Below are 24,518 nucleotides of genomic sequence, written 5' to 3'. Positions count from 1 at the left end.
ACATAAAGTTCTATTCAAGAGCTTTGTTTATTTGCAGATGCATTAAATTATTTTAATTTTAGACCACACAGTGAACATGTCAGTGTGGGATTTGATAAACACATGATCTTGGGATAATGCACACATGAGTCAAAATCTGCGACAAATTCTGGACAAGGCTACAAAGCTTCAGTGGCCGAGCTGAAATTTCAGTTTCTGTGTATTTGAATCATTCATTGTCTCAGGCATTTCCTTAGGTTCTGAAACAGGTTCTGGAATTTGCACTTAAATCACTTGCAGAGAGTTGTCTCCATTTCAACCTCTGCAAAGAGAATTCACATTTCTTTGGACGCATTAATGTCAGACTGAAAACATGCTGCTGACATTGACAGTGTTGCAGCCTCAAACTGAAACTTGGCAATGTGTAAGGGTGCAAAGATTAACCAGCAGCTTTCTGTGTTCCTACTCCCAATTTAACATTTGACTATTTCGTTTATCTTGCTCTCAGTCTAACATCCAACAAGCGTCACTTCACATCTCACATTATTTCAGCTCTCTTGCCTATTCACCAAACTCCCATATCTAAATTGTCACAATGTAAAACTTCAGGCCAGGTATAGAATGGAGTCAAATGCAGAATGAAAGCTTTCCTCTACACTGCGGCTTTTCAAATTCCCACGCCACGTTCAGTGTGGGGTTACATATAATTCGAACATCGCCTCTGTACCCGTCAAACATGTTCAGGGTAAATACATCACTGGACTAGATGCAAAGTATATACTTTCTCAATCCAAGAGTCTTGGAGTACAGATCTGTCTACATTAACCCAATTGAACATTCCTGGGACAGGTAGAGCACAGGTTATGCAGTATTGTAGATGATATAAATAATAACATAAAATGACAACAGGATATTGGTAGACTGGGGTAAATGAGAAAAACTGCGTCAAATGGAGCTGAGTACAAGCAAGTGTGTGGTTATCAAGTTGGACGACAAAGAGGGAGGAGAAAGTAGGTTTACAAGAATGACACCTGGATTTCAGGAATTACTCAATTAAGGTCTGCTTTCTTGAAAATTTAGATGGTTAAGGGGTGACCTGATTGAAGTCTTCAAGATGTTAGCAGGAAAAGACAGGATTTTTAAAGATAAATCATTTCCACTGGCTGGAAATTCTCAAACAAGAGGGATAAGGGTGTGAGAATTAGGGCCAGACAATTCTGGAGAAACATTAGGAAGCACTTTGGCACACAAAGAATGGAAGAGGCATGGAACTCTCCTGCACACATGGAGACAGATGCTGGATCAGTTATTCAGTTTAAATCTGAGACAGATACATTTTTGTTCAGCAAAGGTATTAAGGGATATGAGCCAAAGGAAGGAACGTGTAGTTAGGCCACAGATCAGCCATGATCCCATTGATGGATTGAACAGATTGGAGGGGCTGAATGTCCTGTTCCCGTTCCTATGTTCCAAGGTAAAGCTTTCTCTAAAATGTCCCCATCATGCATTCCCAGGACAGAGACAGCACAGGGTAAGATGCAGAGTAAAGCACCTTCTGTATTGTCCCCATCAGGACAGGGACAGCACAGGGTAAGATGCAGAGCAAGCTCCTTCTGCACTGTCCCCATCATATACTCCCAGGAGAGGTACAGCGCTGCGTATGATACAGAGTAAATCCCCATCGATGATGTACCAATCAAACATTTGAAGGACAAGTGTATTCGGAGAAGAGATGCAGATTTAAATTCATTCTCAACTGTCCCAATCTGACACCACACCCACCAAGATAAACAAACATAGAAAGACAAGTCCCTGGACTCTTAACTCTGACAGCACAGGGTCAAAATATCACCAGTTCAACATTCTCAACAGGAAGTGAACTATTCCACAAACTTATGTTCTTTGTTTGACTCTCTCTGTTCTGTTCTGATTCCTGATTAGATTCCTGCTACTTAACAGTCACATGAACAGGCGTCCTAATCCCATAGTGTAATGTCCTGCTCCCAATCAAAGCAATTGATTCCAATATGGAGTGTCTCTCAGTGTCAGAGAGAGCTGAGTCTTGAGTCTGAGTTGTGTGTTTGTTCTGTGTTAATCTGACATCCAAGGATTGTTTAATGCAGATTTAATATTAGCAAATCCCACTATTCTTTTGTCACTCCATGTCACTGAGTGACTGTTTGCGTGTACATCATTGAGTGATGTACGTGTGTGCGGCTACATCTCTGAGTGATGTGTGTATGTGTGTACACGTGCGCGCACCACCTGGGCCCTTTATCATTGCAGCAACTGCTCCTTTATTCTAGTACTTATTTATTTATTATAAAATATTGTCCAGCTCCTTGTACACAAATCACAGAAAACAAATGTGATAGTGTCACCAAATATTAGGTGGACACCTGACGGGCTGCCAGTTATTACCAGAGGATGGCACAAGGGAATTGAGGAAGTCTTACTGTGATTATACAGGAAACATGGACACCATGAAATAACTTAAAATGGCTAATGGATGAATATGGCAATTTACAGATATTTTGGGAGAGGAAAGAGAAGGGACAGAGAGCGACAGAAGGATATTTGGGTTTCTAACAGGCATCAGGTCAGGTCAGATTTGATTTGAAATTGAAACTTTTCTTGGAAAAATGGGTTGGGAGGTAAATTGTGAAGAGGATGTAAGGGGTATTCAAATTGAATAACATAGGGATGGCAAATGAGTGGGTAAAATTTTGTCTGATACAGTATAAAGTGGAGAGTGTGATGTTTGTCTGGAAGAATCGATAAAGAGCCTTTAATTTAACTGGGGAGATGTTATAGGACTCTGAAGTACAGAGGGATCTAAGTGTCTTGGAACAAGACTCACATTGATTTAGACCACATGGCAGCAAGTGATAAGGAAGGCAAAGGGATTTTTACTTTCATTCATTCACAGGATGTGAGCATTACTGACTGGGCAAGTATTTACCCCCATTCCTATCAGCCCTTGAAGCTGATTGTTTTGAGCTGCCTTATCAAACCACTGCACTCCATACAACTATTTTTTTTGGAGAAACAGAATGTAGCAGAAATTAAACTACAGTTTTCTCAGTTCCCATTCTCAATTTAATATTCAATCAGTTAGTTTATACTGAGTTAGAGATTTGAATCTTATTGTTGTTCTCAGCGAGTTTATACACAGCATAACACAATGGGGAGTGAGTTACAGAGTACAATCTAATCGAGGGGATGAATTTGTAGAACAGGTGGAGGATGGGTTTAGATACAGAATGAAGCTCACTCTACACTGCAGCTTTTCAAACCCTCAGGCAATATTCAGTGTGAAGCTAGATGTTGACTAAATCACTCCCTCACCCATACTGTCCCTATCAAACACACACAGGACAGTTACATCACTGGGCTAGATGCAGAGTACGTGTCCCTCTGCACATTCTCCACCTCAAACTTCCAGGACCGGGGAAAAATGGGGCTAGAAACAAAATAAAGATCTATCCATATCAAGCACTCCAAGGCCAGGGGGCAGTTCTGGGTTAGATTAAAGAGTAAAGTTCCATCTACAATCTCTCATATGGACACACATGCACTGCTATGCACTCACTTTCAGTCATGCACACAGGCACACTTCTAGAGAATTACAAACTCACCATCTCACAGAAAAGTGCAATCTTACACATGTCTATCACAAATTTGAGCACAATCTCTCATTCAAACAAACTCAACCACAACCTCTCACTCCCTCAAAGTCACATTTACTCCTTCACTCATAAATATTCACAAACCCACGTATCTAAGGATTCAGGAGATTTGTTTAATTGCAAATTAATTTAAAAAAATTAGATATCACAAAATTAGAAGCCAAATACATCAGTATGGCACTTGGTGAATTCCTGTTTTCTGGATAAAACATGCCTGACTCCAGGTTAAAACTCTGCGACAGATTCTGAATGAGGTCTCACACCTACAATTCAGTTAAAAATCACACAACACCAGGTTATAGTCCAACAGGTTTATTTGGAAGTACGAGCTGTCAGAGTGCTGGTTCTTCATCCTATTCTCCACAACCACCTGATGAAGTAGCAGCACTCTGAAAGCTAGTGCTTCCAATTAAATCTGTTGGACTATAACTTGGTATTGTGTGATTTTTAACTTTTTATATCCCAGTCCAACACCTGCATCTCCAAATCATGGGTACAATTGAGTAGCAGACCTAACATTACCTCTTGTATATTCCTATGATATTTTCCTGCTTTAAGTTTGGAAAAATAGACATTGCTTATACTTTTAATTATCTCGGAGCACTGACTTTAAACAGATTCAGGAAATTTCATCTTCTTCAATTAAAATGTGTGTATTCTTTGTAACAGATTTTTCCACTGCCTGCTTCTGCAAAACAAATTAACATTTTACAATGCAGCAATGTACAAATGGAAAAAGCTTTTGACACATTTGCCTCTCTCCTGTGCTGACTGAATTCAAGACCCAAACTTCTCTGTTCCTGTACCCAGTTTAATGCTGTACCATTTAGTTTATGTTGTCCCTCCTCAGTCAAACATCTAAAAAGCAATGTCTCACTTCTCGCTGTATTTCACCTGGAGGACATTGAGAGATGATAACATATACACCGTGAGGTGTGTTTTAATCTGCAAAGCTGGAACATTGCTTCTGAAAGTGTCAGCTTGCCAGCCGTTTTAAATTTGTTCATGGCAGCCATTTCATGTTAGCACAGCAATGACATTGACTTTATAAATACGGAAAGGTAAGAAAAAGTGGGGACTTAGGCATTCATGTGTAAGTAAGTGCAACACAAATTCACAGACTGATAGATGGCCAGTAAGGGTTCAATGGCAAAGGAGTGAAATTACACAAACCAGGGTCTTATCCTTAGAATTTAGGAAGATCGGGGAGATGAAAGTTTGTGGGTCAAAGTCAGCAACTGCTGGGTTAGGCAGAAAATATTCTTGTTGCTTCTGGAGTCTAGAACAGTAGACTGGAATCCTTTTGAAACTCTCGAGCCAGGGTAAGATATTGATTGAATCACCCCTGACACTGTCCCCATCAACCCTTCGCAGACGAGGAACAGCATGGGGTTAGATACAGAGTTAAGATCCGCCTTCATGGTGCCTATCAGTAGGGCAGGGATAATATGGCGTCAGATACAAAACAAAGCTTCCTCTATACGACCAGAAAATGACTGTCTTCCATCTGCTGTTGTATTGCCTTATTTGTGTCACAGAGTGATGTCTGAAACATCACCAGGACAGACTCATCCTGTATATATGTTACTGGCTCTGTATCTCTCTGTTTCTGAAATTGCTTCCCCATTCCCTTAAGTTATAAAAAAAGTACTGAATAAATGTCCATCCTTCAGTTTCAATTAGGACATTATATGGTCTATGACACTTTCAGAAGCAATGTTCCAGCTTTGCAGATTAAAACACACCTCACAGTGTATACGTTATCATCTCTCAATGTCCTCCAGGTGAAATACAGCGAGAAGTGAGACATTGCTTTTTGGATGTTAGACTGAGGAGGGACAACATAAACTAAATGGTACAGCATATGGTCCTTTCTACATTTATATGGTCCATAAATCACACAGAACGTTAACATCCTGGAACCACAAACAATGGGGAAGCCCCATGAAGTATCAACCTGTTTTGCAAGCGATTTACGATCATGGGTAAAATATTTGCTGTGAGTACTTTACTGAGACAACATCAGGAATCCTGTAGATCATTTTCATCCTCAGACCGGCTATTACCAGTTTCTGCAAAGAAAAATCACATTTTCAAAATGCAGGAATAACTGAATGTAAACAACTATTGATGGATAAATGCTGGGTATTGCATTTTCATACAACAAATAAAAGTGGGACTTTTACAAAAAACGGTAGGGCCCTGGGTAGTGAAATCTAGCGCATCATCCTGCTCCATTTTAGCCATCTACAGTCAGACCCCACCAAAAAAAATCCCTTCCCACATCTTTCTACATTATGCAGTCAGCATTCCCTCTGTGAGTCCCTGGTTAGGTCCAAACTCCCCACCAACCCCCTCTCCATACCTGACACATTCCCCTTCTGTAAGAGGTACAAGACCTGTGTCCACTCCTCCCCCCTCACCTCCCCCCTCACCTCCGTCCAAAGATCCCAAAGCATCATTCCATATCTGTCAGACATTTATTGGCATCCGTTTTTCTTGATGTGGTCTCCTCTACATCAGAAAGACTGAGTGCAACCTTGCAGAATGGTTCTGTGAACATCTCTAGTTCATACGTACCAACAACACCTGAAAGTGGCCATCCATTTCAACTCCCCTTCCATTCCCCCGATGAACATATCCATTCTTGGCCTTCTCCACTGCTTACACAATGCCACCCACAAATTGGAGGAGGAACACCTCATCTTCTGTGTCGGGAGCCTAAAACCATATGGCCTCAACATTGAATTCACCAGTTTCACAATCTCCCCACCCTCAACCCCAGATCCAACCATCCAACTCAGCACTGCCCTCTTGACTTGACCTATCTTTCCATTGTCAATCCCACATCTCCACACTTCCCACTGACATATCACAATCATCTCCTACATTCTTCTACCTATCGCCATCCCACCAACCTTTCCTTAGCCCTACATCCACCCACCATTTATTCCTTAGCCCCCTTTCCCCGTCTGAAACATTAAATCGTTTGCTCCTCAGATGCTGCCTGACCTGCTGTGCCTTTTCCAGTTGCACACTTTATCGACTCTGACTCTCCAGCATCTGCAGTCCACGCTATCTCCCCAGGTAAGTGTTATAGAACAGAGGGATCTAGGATTGCAGGTATATAATTCTTGGAAGTTTGTGTCACATATTGGCTCACTTTCATTATTTAATTGTTCGAGTATTGGGGTTTGGAACTCAAGTTGAGGTTGTACAGGATGTTAGTGAGAGAGTGAAAGAGAGAGAATGAGAGAGAGAGTGAGAGAGAAAGAGTGAGTGAGAAACAGAGATGGAGAGAGAGAAGGAAAGATTTTAAAAAGCACTGAGAGGCTTTTTTTGTTTTTACAGACGCTGGTTCACGTGTGGAATGAACTTCCTGCGGAAGTGGTGGATGCAGGTGTAATTACAATATTTAAAAGACATCTGAATAGATATATGAATAGGAAAGGATTGGAGGAATATGGGCCAGGAGAAGGCAGGTGGGACTAATATAGTTTGGGATTACATTCAGCATGGACTTGTTGAAGCAAAGGGTCTGTTTCTATGCTGTACGACTTATGTGCTTCCCCAGTAAATTCACGGATACTTTTCAGGATGAAATTTTCAGGAGAATACTAAACTAACAGAAACATGGAAACCGGCAGCAGAAATAGGCCATTCAGCCCTTCCAGCCTGCTCCCCCATTCAGTATGATCATGGCTGAACCTTCATTTTGCATCATATTCCCACTTTCTCTCATTAATCTGTGATGTTTTTAACTTCTGAAAGCATTATCAATCTTTTTCCTGAATATATTGACTGATTTGACCTCCACAACCTTCTGTGAGAAAAACTTCCACAGCTTGATCACTCTAAGTGAAGAAATCTCTTTTCATCTCCATTCGAAGTTGTCTAGCCCATATCTTGAGACTGTGATGTTTGGTTGGACACTCTCTCACCAGGGAAAACATCCTCCCTGCATCTAGTCTGTCCAGCTGTTGGAATTGGATAGGTTTTGATCAGGTCTCCCCCTCTCATTCTTCTGACTACTGGCCCAGGCAAAACAACATCTCTGCATGGGACAGAGTGTGGTGTATGCATGGAATGAGCTGCCAGAGGAAGTGGTGGAAGCTAGTACAATTACAACATTTAAAAATGCACCTAGATGGATATATAAATAGGAACGGCTTAGAAGGATATGTAGGTAAAAACAATGACTGCAGATGCTGGAAACCAGATTCTGGATTAGTGGTGCTGGAAGAGCACAGCAGTTCAGGCAGCATCCGAGGAGCAGTAAAATCAACGTTTCGGGCAAAAGCCCTTCATCAGGAATACAGGCAGAGAGCCTGGAGGGTGGAGAGATAAGTGAGAGGGGGATGGAGGTGGGGAGAAAGTAGCATAGAGTACAATAGGTGAGTGGGGGAGGGGATGAAGGTGATAGGTCGGGGGGAAGGGGATGGAGTGGATAGGTGGAAAAGAAGATAGGCAGGTAGGACAAGTCAGGACAAGTCATGGGGACAGAGCTGAGCTGGAAGTTTGGAACTGGGGTGAGGTGGGGGTAGGGGAAATGAGGAAACTGTTGAAGTCCACATTGATGCCCTGGGGTTGAAGTGTTCCGAGGCGGAAGATGAGGCGTTCTTCCTCCAGGCGTCTGGTGGTGAGGGAGCGGCGGTGAAGGAGGTCCAGGACCTCCATGTCCTCGGCAGAGTGGGAGGGAGAATTGAAATGTTGGCCACAGGGCGCTGTGGTTGATTGGTGCGGGTGTCCCGGAGATGTTCCCTAAAGAGCTCTGCCAGGAGGCGTCCAGTCTCCCCAGTGTAGAGGAGACCGCATCGGGAGCAACAGCTACAATAAATGATATTGGTGGATGTGCAGGTAAAACTTTGATGGATGTGGAAGGCTCCGTTAGGGTCTTGGATGAAGGTGAGGGAGGAGGTGTGGGCGCAATTTTTGCAATTCCTGCTGTGGCAGGGGAAGGTGCCAGTATGGAAGGGTGTGTTGAAGGGGGGACGTGGACCTGACCAGGTAGTCATGGAGGGAACGGTCTTTGCAGAAGGCAGAAAGGGATGGGGAGGGAAATATATACCTGGTGGTGGGGTAAGTTTGGAGGTGGCGGAAATGTCAGCGGATGATTTGGCTTATGAGAAGGTTGGTGGAGTGGAAGGTAAGCACCAGGGCGTTCTGTCCTTGTTACGGTTGGAGAGGTGGGGTTTGAGTGCGGAGGTGCGGGATGTGGACGAGATGCATTGGAGGGTATCTTTAACCACTTGGGAATGGAAATTGCGATCTCTAAAGAAGGAAGTGTGTTCTGTGGTGTAACTGGTCCTCGGAGGCGGAGGAATTGGGAATACGGGATGGCATTTTTGCAGGAGGTAGGGTGGGAAGAGGTGTAATCCACGTAGCTTTGGGAGTCGGTGGGTTTGTAAAAAATGTCGGTATCAAGTTGGTCGTCATTAATGGAGATGGAGAGGTCCAGGAAGGGGAGGGAGGTGTCAGAGATGGTCCAGGTAAATTTAAGGTCAGTTATGGCATGTGTTGGTGGAGTTGATGAATTGCTCAACCTCCTCGTGACATTACAAGAAGGCGCCAATGCAGTCATCAATGTAGCGGAGGAAGAGGTGGGGAGTGGTGCCGGTGTAATTACGGAAGATCGACTGTTCTACGTAGCCAACAAAGAGACAGGCATAGCTGGGGCCCATACGGGTGCCCATGGCTACCCCTTTGGTCTGGAGGAAGTGGGAGAATTCGAAGGAGAAATTGTTAAGGGTAAGGACCAGTTCGGCCAAACGAATGAGAGTGTCGGTGGAAGGGTACTGTTGGGGACGTCGGGAGAAATAGAGGGCTTGGAGGTCCTGGTCATGGCGGATGGAGGTATAGAGGGATTGGATATCCATGGTGAAGATGAGGCATTGGGGGCCGAGGAAACAGAAGTCTTGGAGGAGGTGGAGGGCGTGGGTGGTGTTTCGAACGTATGTGGGGAGTTCCTGGACTAGGGGGGATAGGACAGTGTCAAGGTAGGTAGAAATGAGTTCAGTGGGGCAGGGGCATGATGAGACAATGGGTCGGCCAGGGTGGTCAGGCTTGTGGATCTTGGGAAGGAGGTAGAACCGGGCAGTGCGGGGTTCCCGGACTATGAGGTTGGAAGCTGTGGGTGGGAGATCTCCTGAGCTCATGAGGTTCTGTGTGGTCTGGGAGATGATGGTTTGGTGATGGGGGTTGGGTCATGGCCAAGGGGGTGGTTGGAAGAGGTGTCCTCAAGTTGGCGTTTGGCTTCAGCGGTGTAGAGGTCAGTGCGCCAGACTACCACTGAGCCCCCTTTATCTGCTGGCTTGATGGTGAGGTCAGGATTGGAGCAGAGGATTGGAGGGCTGCGCGTTGTGAGGGTGGGAGGTTGGAGTGGAGGAGGGAGGTAGACAGGTTGAGGCGGTTAATGTCCTGGCGGCAGTTGGAAATGAAGAGGTCGAGGGCGGGTAATAGGCCAGCGTGGTGCCCAGGTGGATGGAGTGTGTTGGAGGTGGGCGAAGGGGTCCTTGGAAAGTGTCCTGATTGTGAAAGTAAGCTCGGAGGCGGAGGCGGCGGAAGAATTGTTTGATGTCACGGCATGTATTAAATTTATTGATGCGTGGACGGAGGGGGATGAAGGTGCGTCCTTTGCTGAGGACTGATCATTTCTCCCCAGTGAGGGGAAGGTCGGGAGGGACGGTGAAAACTCGGCAGGGCTGGGAGCTGGGATCTGGTGTGGGTGTGGAGCTGGAAGTGGGTCGGAGCCTGTAACAGGAGTGGGTGTGATGATGGGGGGGAATGGGGGTGGAGTCATGAGCAGGGGTAGTTTTCCCCTCAGGGTTCTGGGGGGCGGAGATGGTGACAGTGGGATCTGTGGAGGGCCATGTCAGCAGAATGCAGGTGAGTGGCGTTGGTGTGGGCAGAAGTGGTGGCAAACAGGGCAGTGGCGGGGGCAGAAGTCACTGAGCGTGTGACATCAGCAATGATGTGAGGGGCAGAAGTGATGTCAAGTGTGGTGCATGAGGAATTGTGAGGGGCGGAAGTGGCTGTGGGAGTGGCCTCAAGTGCTGGCAAATGAATCTAGATTAATTTAGGATATTTGGTTGGCTTGACAGAGTTGGGTTAAAGAGTCGATTTCTGTGCTATACAGGTCTATGGCTATGAATGTATGGCTTGCACACAAACATACTTAGTCATGGACCCTCAATTTGTCAGTCACTGACAGTCTCACATAACTACACAACTAGTCAGAAAGCATCCGAGGAGCAGGAGAATGACGTTTTGAGTATACACTCTTCCAGAGTTTCTGATGAAGAGCTTATGCTTGAAACGTCGACTTTCCTGTTACTCAGATGCTGGCTCTCCGGCTGTGCTTTTCCAACACCCAAATGTTTGGACTGATCTCCAGCACCTGCAATCTTCTCTTTCTCGCTGATGTTACAACACCCCCACACATGTGGAACCATACATACTCATCAGCAGACTGTAAATCGTACACACACCTTAAGAGCACTCTTTAACTCAAATATACTCAATAACATACTCACTTACACTGAGACACACACACACACATCTGTAGAGTGGATTGTTTAGTTGTACATTTTGTTATTTTCACAAAATCTGAATTTATGATGGGACAATGTGTGGTATTCGATAAACTCCCACCCTCTGCATGAAAATAGTCAGATTACAAATTAAAAATCTAAGATTCTGAGGAAGGCCTCACATTTTCTAAATGCCCATCCCTGAGTTACTTTGTGGGTTTTCAGTGTCAGGGTGTGATCTTGGTAAAATAAAGGCTAGGCCTCTCCTCCCAAGGGCATTGGGTGACGATTTTGCTCAGTATGACAAACAGAAAGCTCTCATCTCTCCATGTCTAATTCACTAGAATTCTGTGCTTCATATTAATCGTCCATTATATGTAGGAAGTCTTGCTGTGAATGTTTTAATGAGACAAACTCTGGAATTCCGTGGACCACTTTCATCCTCAGACCAATTGGAAACAGCTTCTGCCTGTATCCTACTAAAGTTTGGAACAATTCTCTTCCCTGTTAACTCCATTGTCAATTTGTATATCATCTTCAAATTCTGAATATATGTCCCGCTAAATGGAGTCTGATAGAGAGTAAAGCTTCGTCCAGTGCCCGCACCAAAGACTCCCAGGACAGTGACCAAACAGGGACCTCTCTTGGTGATGTCAGAAACCAGGTCATCACTAATAGAATGCAAGGTGGAGAGTCAGAAACTGAATAACTAACCCACTGCTCTGTCCACTGACTCTTCAGCTCTCAGTGAGAGCACAGCAGGTCAGGCAGCATCCATGACCTGCTGCGCTTTTCCAGCAACACATTTTCAGCTCTGATCTCCAGCATCTGCAGTCCTCACTTTCTCCTAGCTCTCAGTGAGATCCAAGTAATGATCCAGTTCACTCTTGAATGCTTCAATTGTACCCACCTCTACTACAACTCCAAGCAAAGCATTCCACATACAAACCAAGCATTGTTTAAAAAAAAATCTCGACATGTCTGTTACTTTTGCAAATCATTTTTTGCTGATGTTTCCTCATTCCTGATCCTTATTTTCAGGGAACAGTTTCTCCCCGCTACCCACCACCACCCCCCCCCCCCCCCCCCACCCACCCCCCCACCAACCCACCTCCCCAAAATCAGTTCAATTCAGAGCTCTCATGGTTTTGAAATGTTCCATCAGATCTCCAACACAAACAAATCTCAATCTAGCAAATCCATGCTCATAATTTAAGGCTCTGATCCCTGACACAAATGCACGCAATATTCCAAGAAACTGGAGTGATTCAGGATGTGAGCTCACTACCATCTTCACAGGGGCAATAAGAGACAGCCCAGCCAGTGAACCCCACATCCATGAATGATTAAAACTGGGTGCTATCTGACAACTGTCTTGTCAGCTCAGCCTAACTCTCTTCTTTTTGTATTCTATGGCGTATGCTTTAATGAAACTGATGTTGCTGTTGGGCTGTCTCCTTGAATCTTTTATTTAAGTGTTTTCTTATTTATTCGTTTTGTGTGATGTGGGTGTTGCTGGCTGGCCAGCGTTTATTGCTGTCCCTAGTTGCTCTTGGCAACTCTTTTCCCATTTTGTGATTATTGAAATCTGCCAATTACAATGAAACTTGGTCCCTTGTTATACAAGACTGAGGACAGAATGGTCAAACCACATAGCATCGGAGTGTAAAAGAAAGCAGGGAACAACAATGTATTCTAGATCCATCAGGGTCTGAAAGCCCCCCGTTATTTACAGATGTGTGTCGAGTCCACGATTTGAATAGCCAGCAGTCCAGCTGGAGCCTGACAGCTGCTGTGAAAGTAAGCATGTTAGTGTGGGGGTCAGGTGGCAGTTTATTCAGGAGTTAGAGGGCCATAAAAATGGTTGACTGTTTATGGGAGGCTCAAGTTGACTGGTGCTAGGGCTGTGAGGCTGGTGGATGGGGTTTTCGTGCCAGTGGTAGGCTTTCAAAAAAATTGTTATGGTTGGCAGAGAGGGGTATTGGGCATGGATCAAGCCTGGCAGGCGCAGCATTATGTCAGGGCAAGCAGTTGCCAAAAAGACTATATAAATGGTATTAGGTTGGAGTCCTCACTGTCTAACATTTCTTGAGTAACTAATAACAATTCAGAGTGGAACCTTCCATGTTTTCCAGCTTTAGTGGATTCTTTAGGATGGTCCAAATAATGGGTTTTCAATTTCCCAGTCAATTGCCATACAGTCTGTTTTATATCCTGGTTTTCACAAGGTCCTGACATGAAACTCCAGCCTGTGTTGTTCCAACCCAAATCATGGGCCACTGGAATTGCTCCTTTCTGACTGAGGTAATGCAGAAAAGTATTTAGAATTTCAGTGTAATTCACTGGTTGTACAATCCACTGGATTGTGCTGCAACAAAATATTCTCCCTAAGGTTCTCTTTGAGGTAGATATTTGACCCTTTTGAATGATAGAATCTATCCCAGCTGAAGCGATCCTATCCTAAACATATGCAAGTTCACTTCCCAAGCAGAGTTACTGGGCACAGATATCATATAGGAACCCATTGGACTTCACCTCCAAGCCCTGAGTATACATGTCAGTACCCCTGTGCAGCCCAGTGAGCCCCATAATGGCTTCTTTCTGATTGCGTATTTCTTATTGGGGCAACATTGAGATCTGGATATCCTACAGAAGTTGCACTGTGGGGCTGGATCCCTGACTCTCCTGACCCTGTGGCTGGGCCTCTAACCTCAGAATGGGAGATGACCCTCTCTCAGCTTGAGGCTGGAGACCCGGCAACAGCCAATAGGATTTCAACCTTAAGCATGGTCACTTAAAGAGGAGGGGGAAGGAAATTAGATCACATTTGTTCAAACGGTGAGAGCAGTGATGAGAGAAATTGGAATGCTCACATGTATACAAACAGGTTGGGTCTCAGTGACCGTAGCGATTCCAGCTGTCTTGCCCCATTTGAACTGAACTGATTGCGCCATAATCTGAAATATGAAAATTAAATGAGGAGGAAAAGTTAGTGTAAATAACGAGGAAACTGGAGTTTATCTTGCAATAATACAAATCTATAAATATTAATCCCAACATTTAATGAATCCTATTCATTATATTAAAAATCAACAAATACTCACGCAATCTCCTGTAGGCGCTTACAGCTCTGTGTGAGGCGGATGAGAGTGGGCACGGATATGTCCGTGAGGAAGTTTGATGTCAGATCCAAATGTGTCAATGATTGGTTTGTACTGAGAGCAGAGGCAAGATCCTCGGTACAAGAGTCAGTGATACCATTATTCTGCAGTCTTGGGGAGGTGGGTGAGGGAATCAGAGGAAAAAGAGGAATGAGGGTAAATACACAACATTCTTCAGGACAATAATAATGTACAATGTGAAGTTCAAGACTTCACTGAGAAGAAAAGTTGTTTGATCCTGTAAAATTAAATGTCCAAGTGCTGCATGCTTTCATCAGAACTGGAAAAAGTAGCAAATGAAAGGGTTTTATAGCAAAGTAAGTGGAGGGGAATGGGAGGGAATCAAAGAACAAAATATAGTGCAGGAGTAATTAAATAAAAGGATAGGGGTGCAAAACAGAACCTCTGCATCCTCACATTCTTCTCCCAACTTGTTAGGAAGGATAATGGGATAAGTGCAGTGAAGCAGGAGTGGTGTTGGTGCTGATGTTGAAGATAAGGGTCATGATATTACTGGAAGCTATGAAATCCTGGGAACAGGACTGGAATCAGGAGGTGTGGCCATATGGATAGGGCAGGCAGACACATGAATGCAATATTATCAGAGACGGACATTTAACAGCTGACAGGCAGGGGAGAGTCATCCATTCAGTGTGAGCAGAGGACCCCCCAGTTCAGGCAATGATGGGGCCATTTTTTAAAGGCAGTCAGCAGCACTTTCAAACAGCAGTCCTGGAGGGAGCAGCCAGTGATCACTGGTTACTAGCAAAGAGCTGAAATGGCAACAGCTAGATCTGGGTGACTTTCAGATTCATTGAAGCTCCTCCAGGCTGCAACAGTCCCTATTGTATCAAGACTGGAGGAGAAGATCAACAAGTCAATGCAGGCAGGTTCAGACAGATTGCTGAGAAGGTGAGCAAGCATGGGGCATTTGGTTGCAGTAACAAAAAAGATCAATAACCGGATGTCTTCTGGAAAGGCTACAAGGTTAAACTGTAGGCTTATCATGTGACCAAGGGCAAAAGTGAAAGTAGTAGAAAGAGAGATCCCCATCCAGTTGTTGGCCAAGCCTCCACAGCAGCATTGCAATTCCATAAGCTTGGAGACCTCAGGAGGAGTGATTAAGGAGGGTCTAACGTGCATTGACAGGGTATAGCAGCAGCTGCTGGCAGCATCTGGGAGGAGTTGGGGGGCGGTGGTTTCCTACAGGCACTCCCAGTGAGCCAGCCGATTCTCATCTCCTGAATATGACACCAGTATCCATGTCGAAGGCTGTCCTGTGGTCAGCATCCTCCAGGCTTCAGGCAACTAGAGGAGAGTCACATTATCAAACTTCATGGAGGAAAGCGATCAGCACCTTGCTGATCACTTCAACTGACAGCGCTGAGGCACAACCTTTAAAAGTTCACCTTGAAACCCTTAGATTTAACAGAAAAGCATAGTCATGTGAAATGTCACCTTGCTGCATTAGGCATTTTCAATTAATTCTGAGAGAAGTTAGGTGACAACAAAACCCTTTCATTTTCCATACCTCTGGATCACTGGCTCCTATATACCGTGAGCTGAGAAGAAAAGCACCAAACAATAATCAAAGCATTTCTAAGTTACTGTGTTTCATACAGTGATGGGTCCAAGAGATAGTCAAGACATTCAAACAGTATCAGGGCTAGCAAAAGGTGGAAAACATTATATTGAAGGGATGAGAGAGTCAGCCTCAGTTCACTGTGCCTCAGTTGAAATTACTGAATCTCGAGTCTTCCTCGCACACATCATGGTGGCTCGGTGGTTAGCACTGCTGCCTCACAACGCCAGGGACCAGGTTCAATGCAAACCTCAGGGGATTATGTGTGGAATTTGTACACTGCCTTTGTGGGTTTCCTCTAGGTGCTTCAGTTTCCTCCGAAGAAGTGCAGATTAGTTGAATTGGCCATGCTAAATTGACCATAGGTGTTCAGGGATGTGAAGGTTCGGTACATTACTCAGGTAAATATAAGGTAGCTAAATAGGTGTACGTCGGTTACTTTTCAGAGGGTCAGTGTGGACTTGTTGGGCCGAAGGGCCTGTTTCCACACTAGGCGTTCTATAATTTGGCATCGCCTTGTCTGTGATTCCTGGGACTCTTCATTGCATAGTGGCTCTGGCTCTGGATTGTTCAAGGTGTCAGAACTGAGGGATTTCCTCATTGTTCAAAGCCTTCTGCCACTGGAGCTTCTGCTCACACAGAACACAGCACACCACCAAGACACAAGAATTTTGGTGGGTGTCTCTCTCATCTGCTTGTGTTCGACATAGAGGCATTGGCCCGAGTATACTTCAGTCAGTACAGGTGGCTTTTGTTTATGCTTGTGTGTCTCGAGCAAAGCCAGCCTTTGTTATCCAGCCTCAAGGTCCTGGAGAATGTATTTGTGAGATACATTTGACTTGCTGCTGACCATCTAGTGTAAGTGCATCCACAATACTGATCTGAAGGTCATGCTAGGATGTTGATCCAGTGTCCGCAAAAGGGACAATGATATGATTCCATGTCAGGATGGTGTGGAGCTTGGAGGGAATTTGCAGGTGATGCCACCTTTACATATGTTTGCTGACTTTGTTCTTCCAGGGTGGAAAGGTTTTTCCAGATATCAATGCCCCAAGTGGAAGAAAAGGAAAAGTGTTCATAAGCTACAGTAGTTCATCTTATGTACAGGTCACACAGCTAATACAGTGCATTGGTGATGGTGTGAGTGGATTCCCTTGTTCCTTTGTTGATGTGGAGCTGCATGTGTTATTGGAACAGCACTGATTCAATCAAGTGGGTAGCATTCCAACATCCTCCTGTCTTCAGACCTGTAAATGAGATACATGCTTTGGACTACTAATTCAGTGGCAATGCTACTAAACTGTTGTTATGTCCTGTCATCCAGTACCAAGCCTTGATGCCAAAGTGACAGCCTGAAAAGGTCAAGCACACAGGATTGCCACAATATGTAGGTATCGTGGGAGCTTGCAGTCATGAGGGATTTGTTTGTAGCAGTCACAAATCTGTTCCTATTTGAGAATGACAGTCCTTCTTGATGTAATCTGCTGTATGCTGCGTGGAAGCTTTGTTGGATGAATACATACATGCAGTCAACGACTGACAGCAAAGTCCACAGGTCCTGATAACATGTAGACAACAGGAATGAAAACTTCGGCTCCAAAACTTGCCACATCCTCATCAAGCTCTTCCAGTGCAGCTACAACATTGGCCTTTACCCCACCTGTGGAAAACTGCCGAGGCATGTCCTGTATGTAAAAAACAACACAGGCCCAAGTCAGTGAATTATCATCATATCAGTCAAATCTCAATCAGTAAAGTGATGGAAGGTGTCATCACTAGTACTGGCACCTTCTTAGTAATACCCAGTTTCAGTTCCACCAGAAACGCTCAGCTCCTCACCTCATAAGAGCCTTAGGTCAAACATGGAGAGAAGAGCTCAATTCCAGAGGTGAGGAGAGAGTGAAAGCCTTCACCATCAAGGCCACATTTGACTGAGTGGCATCGAGGACCCCGAACGATACTGAAATCATTGGCAAGCTCTGCTGATTGGAGTCATATCAAACACACAAGATGGTTGCAGTTTCTGGAGGTCAGTCGTCTCAGCTCTAGGACATCTCTGCAAGGCTCCCTCAGCACAGGATCTGTGGTCCAATCATCTTCAGCTGCTTCATCATTGACCTTCCCTCCATCACAAGATCATTCACTGAAAATTGCACAATGTTCAACACCATTCAGTACTCCTCATATACTGTAGTGGTCCAAGTCCAAGTGCAGCAAAGCCTGGACAATAACCAGGATTGGCCTAACGAAAGGCAAGTAATATTCACACCAGACAGATAAAGTCCAAGCAATGACCATCCCCCATAAAAAACTAAATAACCATTCCCCCCTGATATTCTATGGTGTCACCCTCTATCACATCCTGGGCGTTGCTTTGACTAGAAATTCAAGAGGGCTCACCATGTAAATACAGAGGTTATAAGAGCGAGTAACACTACTTCAAGAAACTCACCTCTTTGACCCAAAGATTTCCCACCATCCACAATGTAGAAGTAGAGAGTGTGGTGGAATACTCTCCACTTGCCTGGATAGGTGAGCTTCAATAAAAGAAAATCAACACCATCAAGGAAAAAGTAACCCACTTGAATAGCATGACATCCACAAACACGCACTCCCTCAACTACAAATGGGAACACTGTGTACTATTGACAAAATATACTGCAGAAATTTGCCAGTGATACTTAGACAGTGCCATCCAAATCCATGACCACTTCCACCAGCAGGACTAGGGCAGCAGATACTTGGGAACACCATTCCCTGCAAGTTCCTCTCCAAGCCACTCACCATCCTGACTTGGAAATATATCAGTATTCCTGCAGTGTCGCTGAGTCGATATCCTGGAATTCCCTCCCTCACAGCATTGTGGGTCTACCTATTGCAGTGGTTCAAGGCAACAGCTCTCCATCTCCTTCAAGGGCAACAAGGGACTGGCAGTAAATGTGGTCCAGCCAGCAACACCCACATCCCACACAAGGAAAAAAAAAACCTGTGGTAATCTAATGAAGGCCATGAGGCCTGCAGTGTAACTGACTGTATTGGTGCCGAAGCACACGTATTGGCCGGTAGTCTTAAAGATCCACAGGCTGCACCATACTACAGACATCTCCAGAAGATGCTTGGATTTAACTAGAGGTTCAGAGTTTCAGTGCCAGTGACTGAACATTTGTGTTGAAAGGCAATTAGGTTAGCAACCCAGCAGTAGTTTTAAAAATAAAGCCAACAGGCTTTGAATTTAGTCAACCATTTTAAATCAGGTTCTTAGGTACGAAAAACCTTTTATGCTTTGGAACTAGCTAAATGGATATTGAAGCAGAATAGTTCAAAGCAGGGGGATAGGGACGGGCAGTCTACCAATGTGGGTTGGGCAGGGTAGGTACCTCATAACGACAGGAATGGAGCACAGGATAGTATCAACCTAACTAGAGCCCAAAAGCCTCCCTTTGTTACTCTGACTAACATTTTAGGAATAGGTAAGCCCACCAGTATGATTTTGCTTAGAATGGATCCTACAGGGCTGAAAATGGGAATTGCAAACTGTATTCAGACATACAATGACATCCTCCTCTTCTCATCAATTCAGCAATGGAACCTATTGACCCTTGGAAACCACACGAGTGAAGGAATGTTCCATAAATGGTGGTGCCCTGTCTTGATCACCCAATGTACCCCGTACAACAGCACCTAACATTATGTGCAGACACAGCATCTACTGATGGCTATGACCCTTGGGATATAGATTATCCAGGGATTAATCATTTTAATTGTTATTTTGTGCCTGTGATATCTCATCTTCTGTCTCCTGACATGTACTGCCACCACACTACTGAAGATGATGACTGTGGAGGAGCTATGGACCAAGGAGGTGGCCCTTCTACACACCGACTAGGGAAAAGACAATTAGTGGAACGATGAAAGGAAAGGATCATGGATGCAATGTCGTGGAAAGATGACCACCTTTAGACTTTGGTTTAGATTCATGGACTCCCTAAGCAGCTGCATTAACATGGATAACCTAGTTGGGACAATTCCAATGTATTGAAGCTGGGATCAATCACTCACTCAGGCATCTTCTCATCAAAACTGTCTGGGATAGCTGCTGCTCAAGGCTCTCTTTTTACTGGATTTGGAGTAGCTCTGTTCAAAAATACCATTGTGTCCTACTTAAAGGCTAGAACAACTGTCATGTTTATCTCCTTTTCAGCCATGTTGTGTTAAAACAAGCTGTTTAATTCACTTTTCCCTTGTGACCATTTTGAGTAAGCAGACATGGGCCATTTTGGTATATGCAAGTTCGGGCCATCCTTCCAAATCCCTCCTGTGGCCTAGGGCCATTATTAATAAACAGGCCAAATCAAACAGCTTGTTTTAACACAACATGGCTGAAAAGGAGATAAACATGACAGTTGTTCTAGCCTTTAAGTAGGACACAATGGTATTTTTGAACAGAGCTACTCCAAATCCAGTAAAAAGAGAGCCTTGAGCAGCAGCTATCCCAGACAGTTTTGATGAGAAGATGCCTGAGTGAGTGATTGATCCCAGCTTCAATACATTGGTAATTGTCCCAACTAGGTTATCCATGTTAATGCAGCTGCTTAGGGAGTTAAAGTTCATAGATTCATCATCATAGGCCATTTGGCCTAACAAGTCCACATCGACTGTCCAAACAGTATCCAAGCCAGACTCGCCCTCCTACCCTCTCCCTGGAATCCTGCATTTCCCATGGCTAACCCATCTAACCTACATATCCCTGGACACTATGGGAAATTTAGCATGGCCAAACCACCTAATTTGCACATCCTTGGATTGTGGGAGGAAACCGGAGCACCTGATGGAAACTTGTGCAGACACAGGGAGAACGTGCAAACTCCACACAGACAGTTGCCCGGACTGGAATTGAACTTGGGACCCTAGCACTGTGAAGCAGCAGTGCTAACTACTGCTCTACCAGACTGCCCATAAGTTATTTTATCGTAAATATTTGTTTCTTTGAAATTAGTTTCTTGCAATATTAAGCAATAGATTCTCATTAAAGAGTCTGAGAATCATAGAGGTACTTTTTAACATAAAAATAGATATAACCAAAGCATAACACAAAGATGAGGGAAAAGGCATTTTTGCTTTATGTGGAAGTTAATTAGCTTTAGGAAACACCTTCTCTTACACCGTAAACAAAATAGATTGTTCACAGCACAGTAATCACAAAGTGCAAACAGTAGAATCAACCGTATAAATTTACAATTTAAATTCATAGCACAAATAATATTAAAAATTTTATAGCAAATAGTTAAAATTAAATACCTTTTATATTTTTACATATAGTTAGGACAGCGTAAAATATAAGAAGACTAATTGAACAGAGTATAATAAATAACATAATTCAACCTGTCCTTAGAGGTAAGTATGCCTGAGATAGACACAAAGGAGTACAGCAAGTAACTTTGGAATGTGAATGTATAGGATGCATAGGAAGATCCCAATGCTTAGAGATTATAGTGTTGAGCAAACACTAATCTATGAGATCATGGGAATCTGGGGCTGTCCAAAGGAATATCCATTATTGATTGGGTGTCTCATAGGATTGGGTATAAGAACTAAGAAGGAAGGACCGAGTGACCACGTTGTAGGTGATCATTGCAACACAATTGTATACAAATACTGCTTTTTACTGTTAAATTACCATGTGTCATTAATATCTTTTGATCTGAGCCAATGATTAACGGAAAAAGTGCCTTCTCATGTCGAAACCAGATTTGGAGAAGGTTTTTTGGCCCTCTTCCTGCTTGAAGCAATGTCTTCCATTTGCCTGAATCCTGGATGTTTCCTGAGTCTTTGTCTCTAGTCAGGGCTTACATTCCTACACATCCAGAGTACTCTGTATGGTTTTCTATCTTGTATTTAAGAAAGGAAATGTCAGTATGCAGGCAGTTCATGAGAGGTTCACAGGGCCTACTTGTGCGATGAAGGTGTTGACTTATCAAGAATGATGCAACTGATTGGGCTTTTGTTTTATTTTAAAAGAATGGTGAAGGTCTTATTGAAATATACAAGATTTTGGGGGTGGGGATGGAGCTTGACAAAGCAGATATTGAGATATTGGGGGCATCTCAATCTGGGGGACATTTAAAGCTGAAATTGAAAAGGGAGTTTTTTTTTCCCCAAGACAATAGTGAATGTTTAAAATTCTCCACCCGAGAAACTTATGGAGGCTAAATCGCTAAAAGTATTTAAAGAGGAAGTAGGTAGACTTTTGAAATATTGGGCAGTTAAGGGCTATGTGGAACATGCACAAAAGAGGTCTCGAGTCCTGGGAAAAAACAGCCCTAAGGTTATGGATGGCGGGACAGTCGAGGGGCAAAGTGCACTACTTCTGTTCTATTTAAGTTTCATAAATATTGTAAGTTGCTGGGAATCAAACAAAGGTTTCATAGCATCAGCCACCTGCAGATCTAAGTGACACTAATGTGAATGAATAGGACATTACAAAGAGCACTAACTAAAGCCAAACACAAGACACAGCTTTGCTGCCACAATACTCCGAGCAAATTGATCAACTTCATATGAAGTTATGACAGTAGGGCGAAGAGATTTCTGGGGATGTTGTCGCAAAAAGCAAAGAACAAGGATCCACAAGACAAGGAGTTAAGTGATTTTTGACAATGCTGTGCAATTAGCTGCACAGATAGAGACATGAGGTTCAGGATGAGCCATTATAAGTGCCAAATCAGGGAGGACACTCAAAGCGCCTCCATTATGACAGAGAATTTGTCTTTATGCCAAACTGTTACTGCCGTATGCAGCCAGTGTCACCAAATCGGTTACCTGTCACAATAGCTGCTAATTGCAAGAGTGACCTTGTACTTGGATTCTATTATCAGTTGTGTACTTGCATGCTAAGACCATAAGACAATAGGAGCAGAACTCAGGCCATTCAGCCCATTGAGTCTGTTCCTTTTTTTTCCCTGAAATGAGGAACAGACAGATATTATAAGTCATGGATGACCAAGCCATTGCTTTTTTGGTGTCGGTGTGAAGGTGTCCCAAACAAGTGAACAAGCAGCACAGAAGGCATGTTGGGACAATGAGCTCATTCATTGGGGTGGGTGAGAGCGAGTATGGGAAGATGCAGGCGGTTGTGAGAATGGTTGAGCATGAGCCTTAGTGGGACGTGGATACAGTAGCAGAGGCAGAGAGTGAGATATCGCAGAGAAAATAGTTGGACTCACAGATGGAGAAGAGATTTATTTCCTAAGGTATTCTATGCTCTCAGATAAGTGAGACTGCTTCAAACTGGGTGGCAATTTCACTCCCAGGTCAGTAAAGCTGGGAAATGTTCTGGCAAAAGTGGACTGGTTGCAGCTTCTTAAAAGAATGTCTGTGACAAATCAGAGGCAAGATAGACATGTCCCCACAAAGTAAAAAGTTGTGCTGCTAAGTCTAGAGACTGGTGGTAATCCAGAGGCAAACAGGGTCAAATTAGGAAGAAAATTAAAGTTTATGATAATCTCAAAAAAGACAAATACCTTAGGAAGCTTCAAGGAGCATGGAAATGTAATGATTAGAACCAAGTGGATCTTATCAATAATGAGATCTTTTATTGGGATGGGTAACCTGCATCAGCCTCCTACACCAGTAGGAGGCTGAGAAGTTTGTTAATTGAGACATATAAGATAATCAAAGGGTTAGATAGGATGGACAGCGAGAGTCTTTTTCCTCGGATGGTGATGGCTAGCACGAGGGGGAGTAACTTCAAATTGAGGGGTGATAGATATAAGACAGATGTCAGAAGTAGTTTCTTTACTCTAAGTAGTAGAGGCATGGAACACACTGACTGCAACAGTTGTGGACTCACCAACTTTACAGGCATTTAAATAGTCATTGGATAAGCATATGGATGAGAATGGAATAGTGTAGGATAGATCGGCTTCAGATTGCACCACCCTGTGAAACCTACATCAAGGGCTGAAGGGCCTGTACTGAGCTGTTATGTCCTATGTTCTGTGTGTTTCTCAACCCCATTCTCCCAAAAACCCTTGATTCCCCCCTTACAATCAAGAACTCATTGCCATCATAAACATACTCAGTGACCTGGCCTTCACAGCCTTCCGTGGCAGTGAATTCCATAGATTCACCACTCTCTGGTTGAAGAAGTGTCTCCTATCTTTGTTTGAAAGTAAAGTCATCCCTTTACTCTCAAGTTCTGCCCAGTCTCTCCTACCAATGGAAACATCTTCCCAATATCCACTCTGTCCAGGCCAATTAAATCACCCCCCCCCCCCCCCCCCATCCTACTAAACTTCATTGAGGATAGATCCAGAGTCCTCAAAAGTTCCTCATATGTTAGGTTATTCATGCCTGAGATCATTCGCGTGAAACTCTTCTGAACACGTTCCAGGGCCAATATATCCTTCCTGAGATATGGGGCTAAAACTGCAAATAATACACCAGAGCCTTACAGACCCTCAGAAGTATATTCAAGTTCTCTTAAAATAAAACACTGTAACGCATGTGTTTTCCTAACTGTCTCAACCTGCAGGTTTATCTTGAGAGAATTCTGGACTAGAACTCCCAAGTCTCATTG

The 24,518-nt window shown here is 43.9% G+C and overlaps 1 protein-coding gene across 6 annotated transcripts in view; it reads right to left on the bottom strand.

Annotated features, from left to right (window-relative positions):
- The window catches only part of LOC122545856 (NACHT, LRR and PYD domains-containing protein 3-like), an 88,985-nt gene that overhangs the window by 35,101 nt on the left and 29,366 nt on the right, over window positions 1–24,518 (bottom strand). For 4 of the 6 annotated variants that reach the window (XM_087984095.1, XM_087984100.1, XM_087984097.1 and 1 more), the window contains 2 exons: window positions 14,302–14,469; window positions 14,071–14,154 (listed from right to left, as the gene is read on the bottom strand). In XM_087984095.1, coding sequence (XP_087840221.1) covers window positions 14,071–14,154; window positions 14,302–14,469 — 252 coding nt within the window. Of the gene's footprint in view, window positions 1–5,492; window positions 5,741–14,066; window positions 14,155–14,301; window positions 14,470–24,518 lie in introns of those variants that run through there. The other 2 variants (XM_087984098.1, XM_087984099.1) reach the window with 2 other exon arrangements.

This window comes from Chiloscyllium plagiosum, unplaced genomic scaffold (genome assembly GCF_037043375.1).
Source record: "Chiloscyllium plagiosum isolate Xiang-an unplaced genomic scaffold, Cpla_swu_hap1 HiC_scaffold_47, whole genome shotgun sequence".
Lineage (NCBI taxonomy): Eukaryota > Metazoa > Chordata > Chondrichthyes > Orectolobiformes > Hemiscylliidae > Chiloscyllium > Chiloscyllium plagiosum.
The sequence above is the reverse complement of the archived record's forward strand: the minus strand, read 5'-3'. Positions and strand labels throughout refer to the sequence as shown.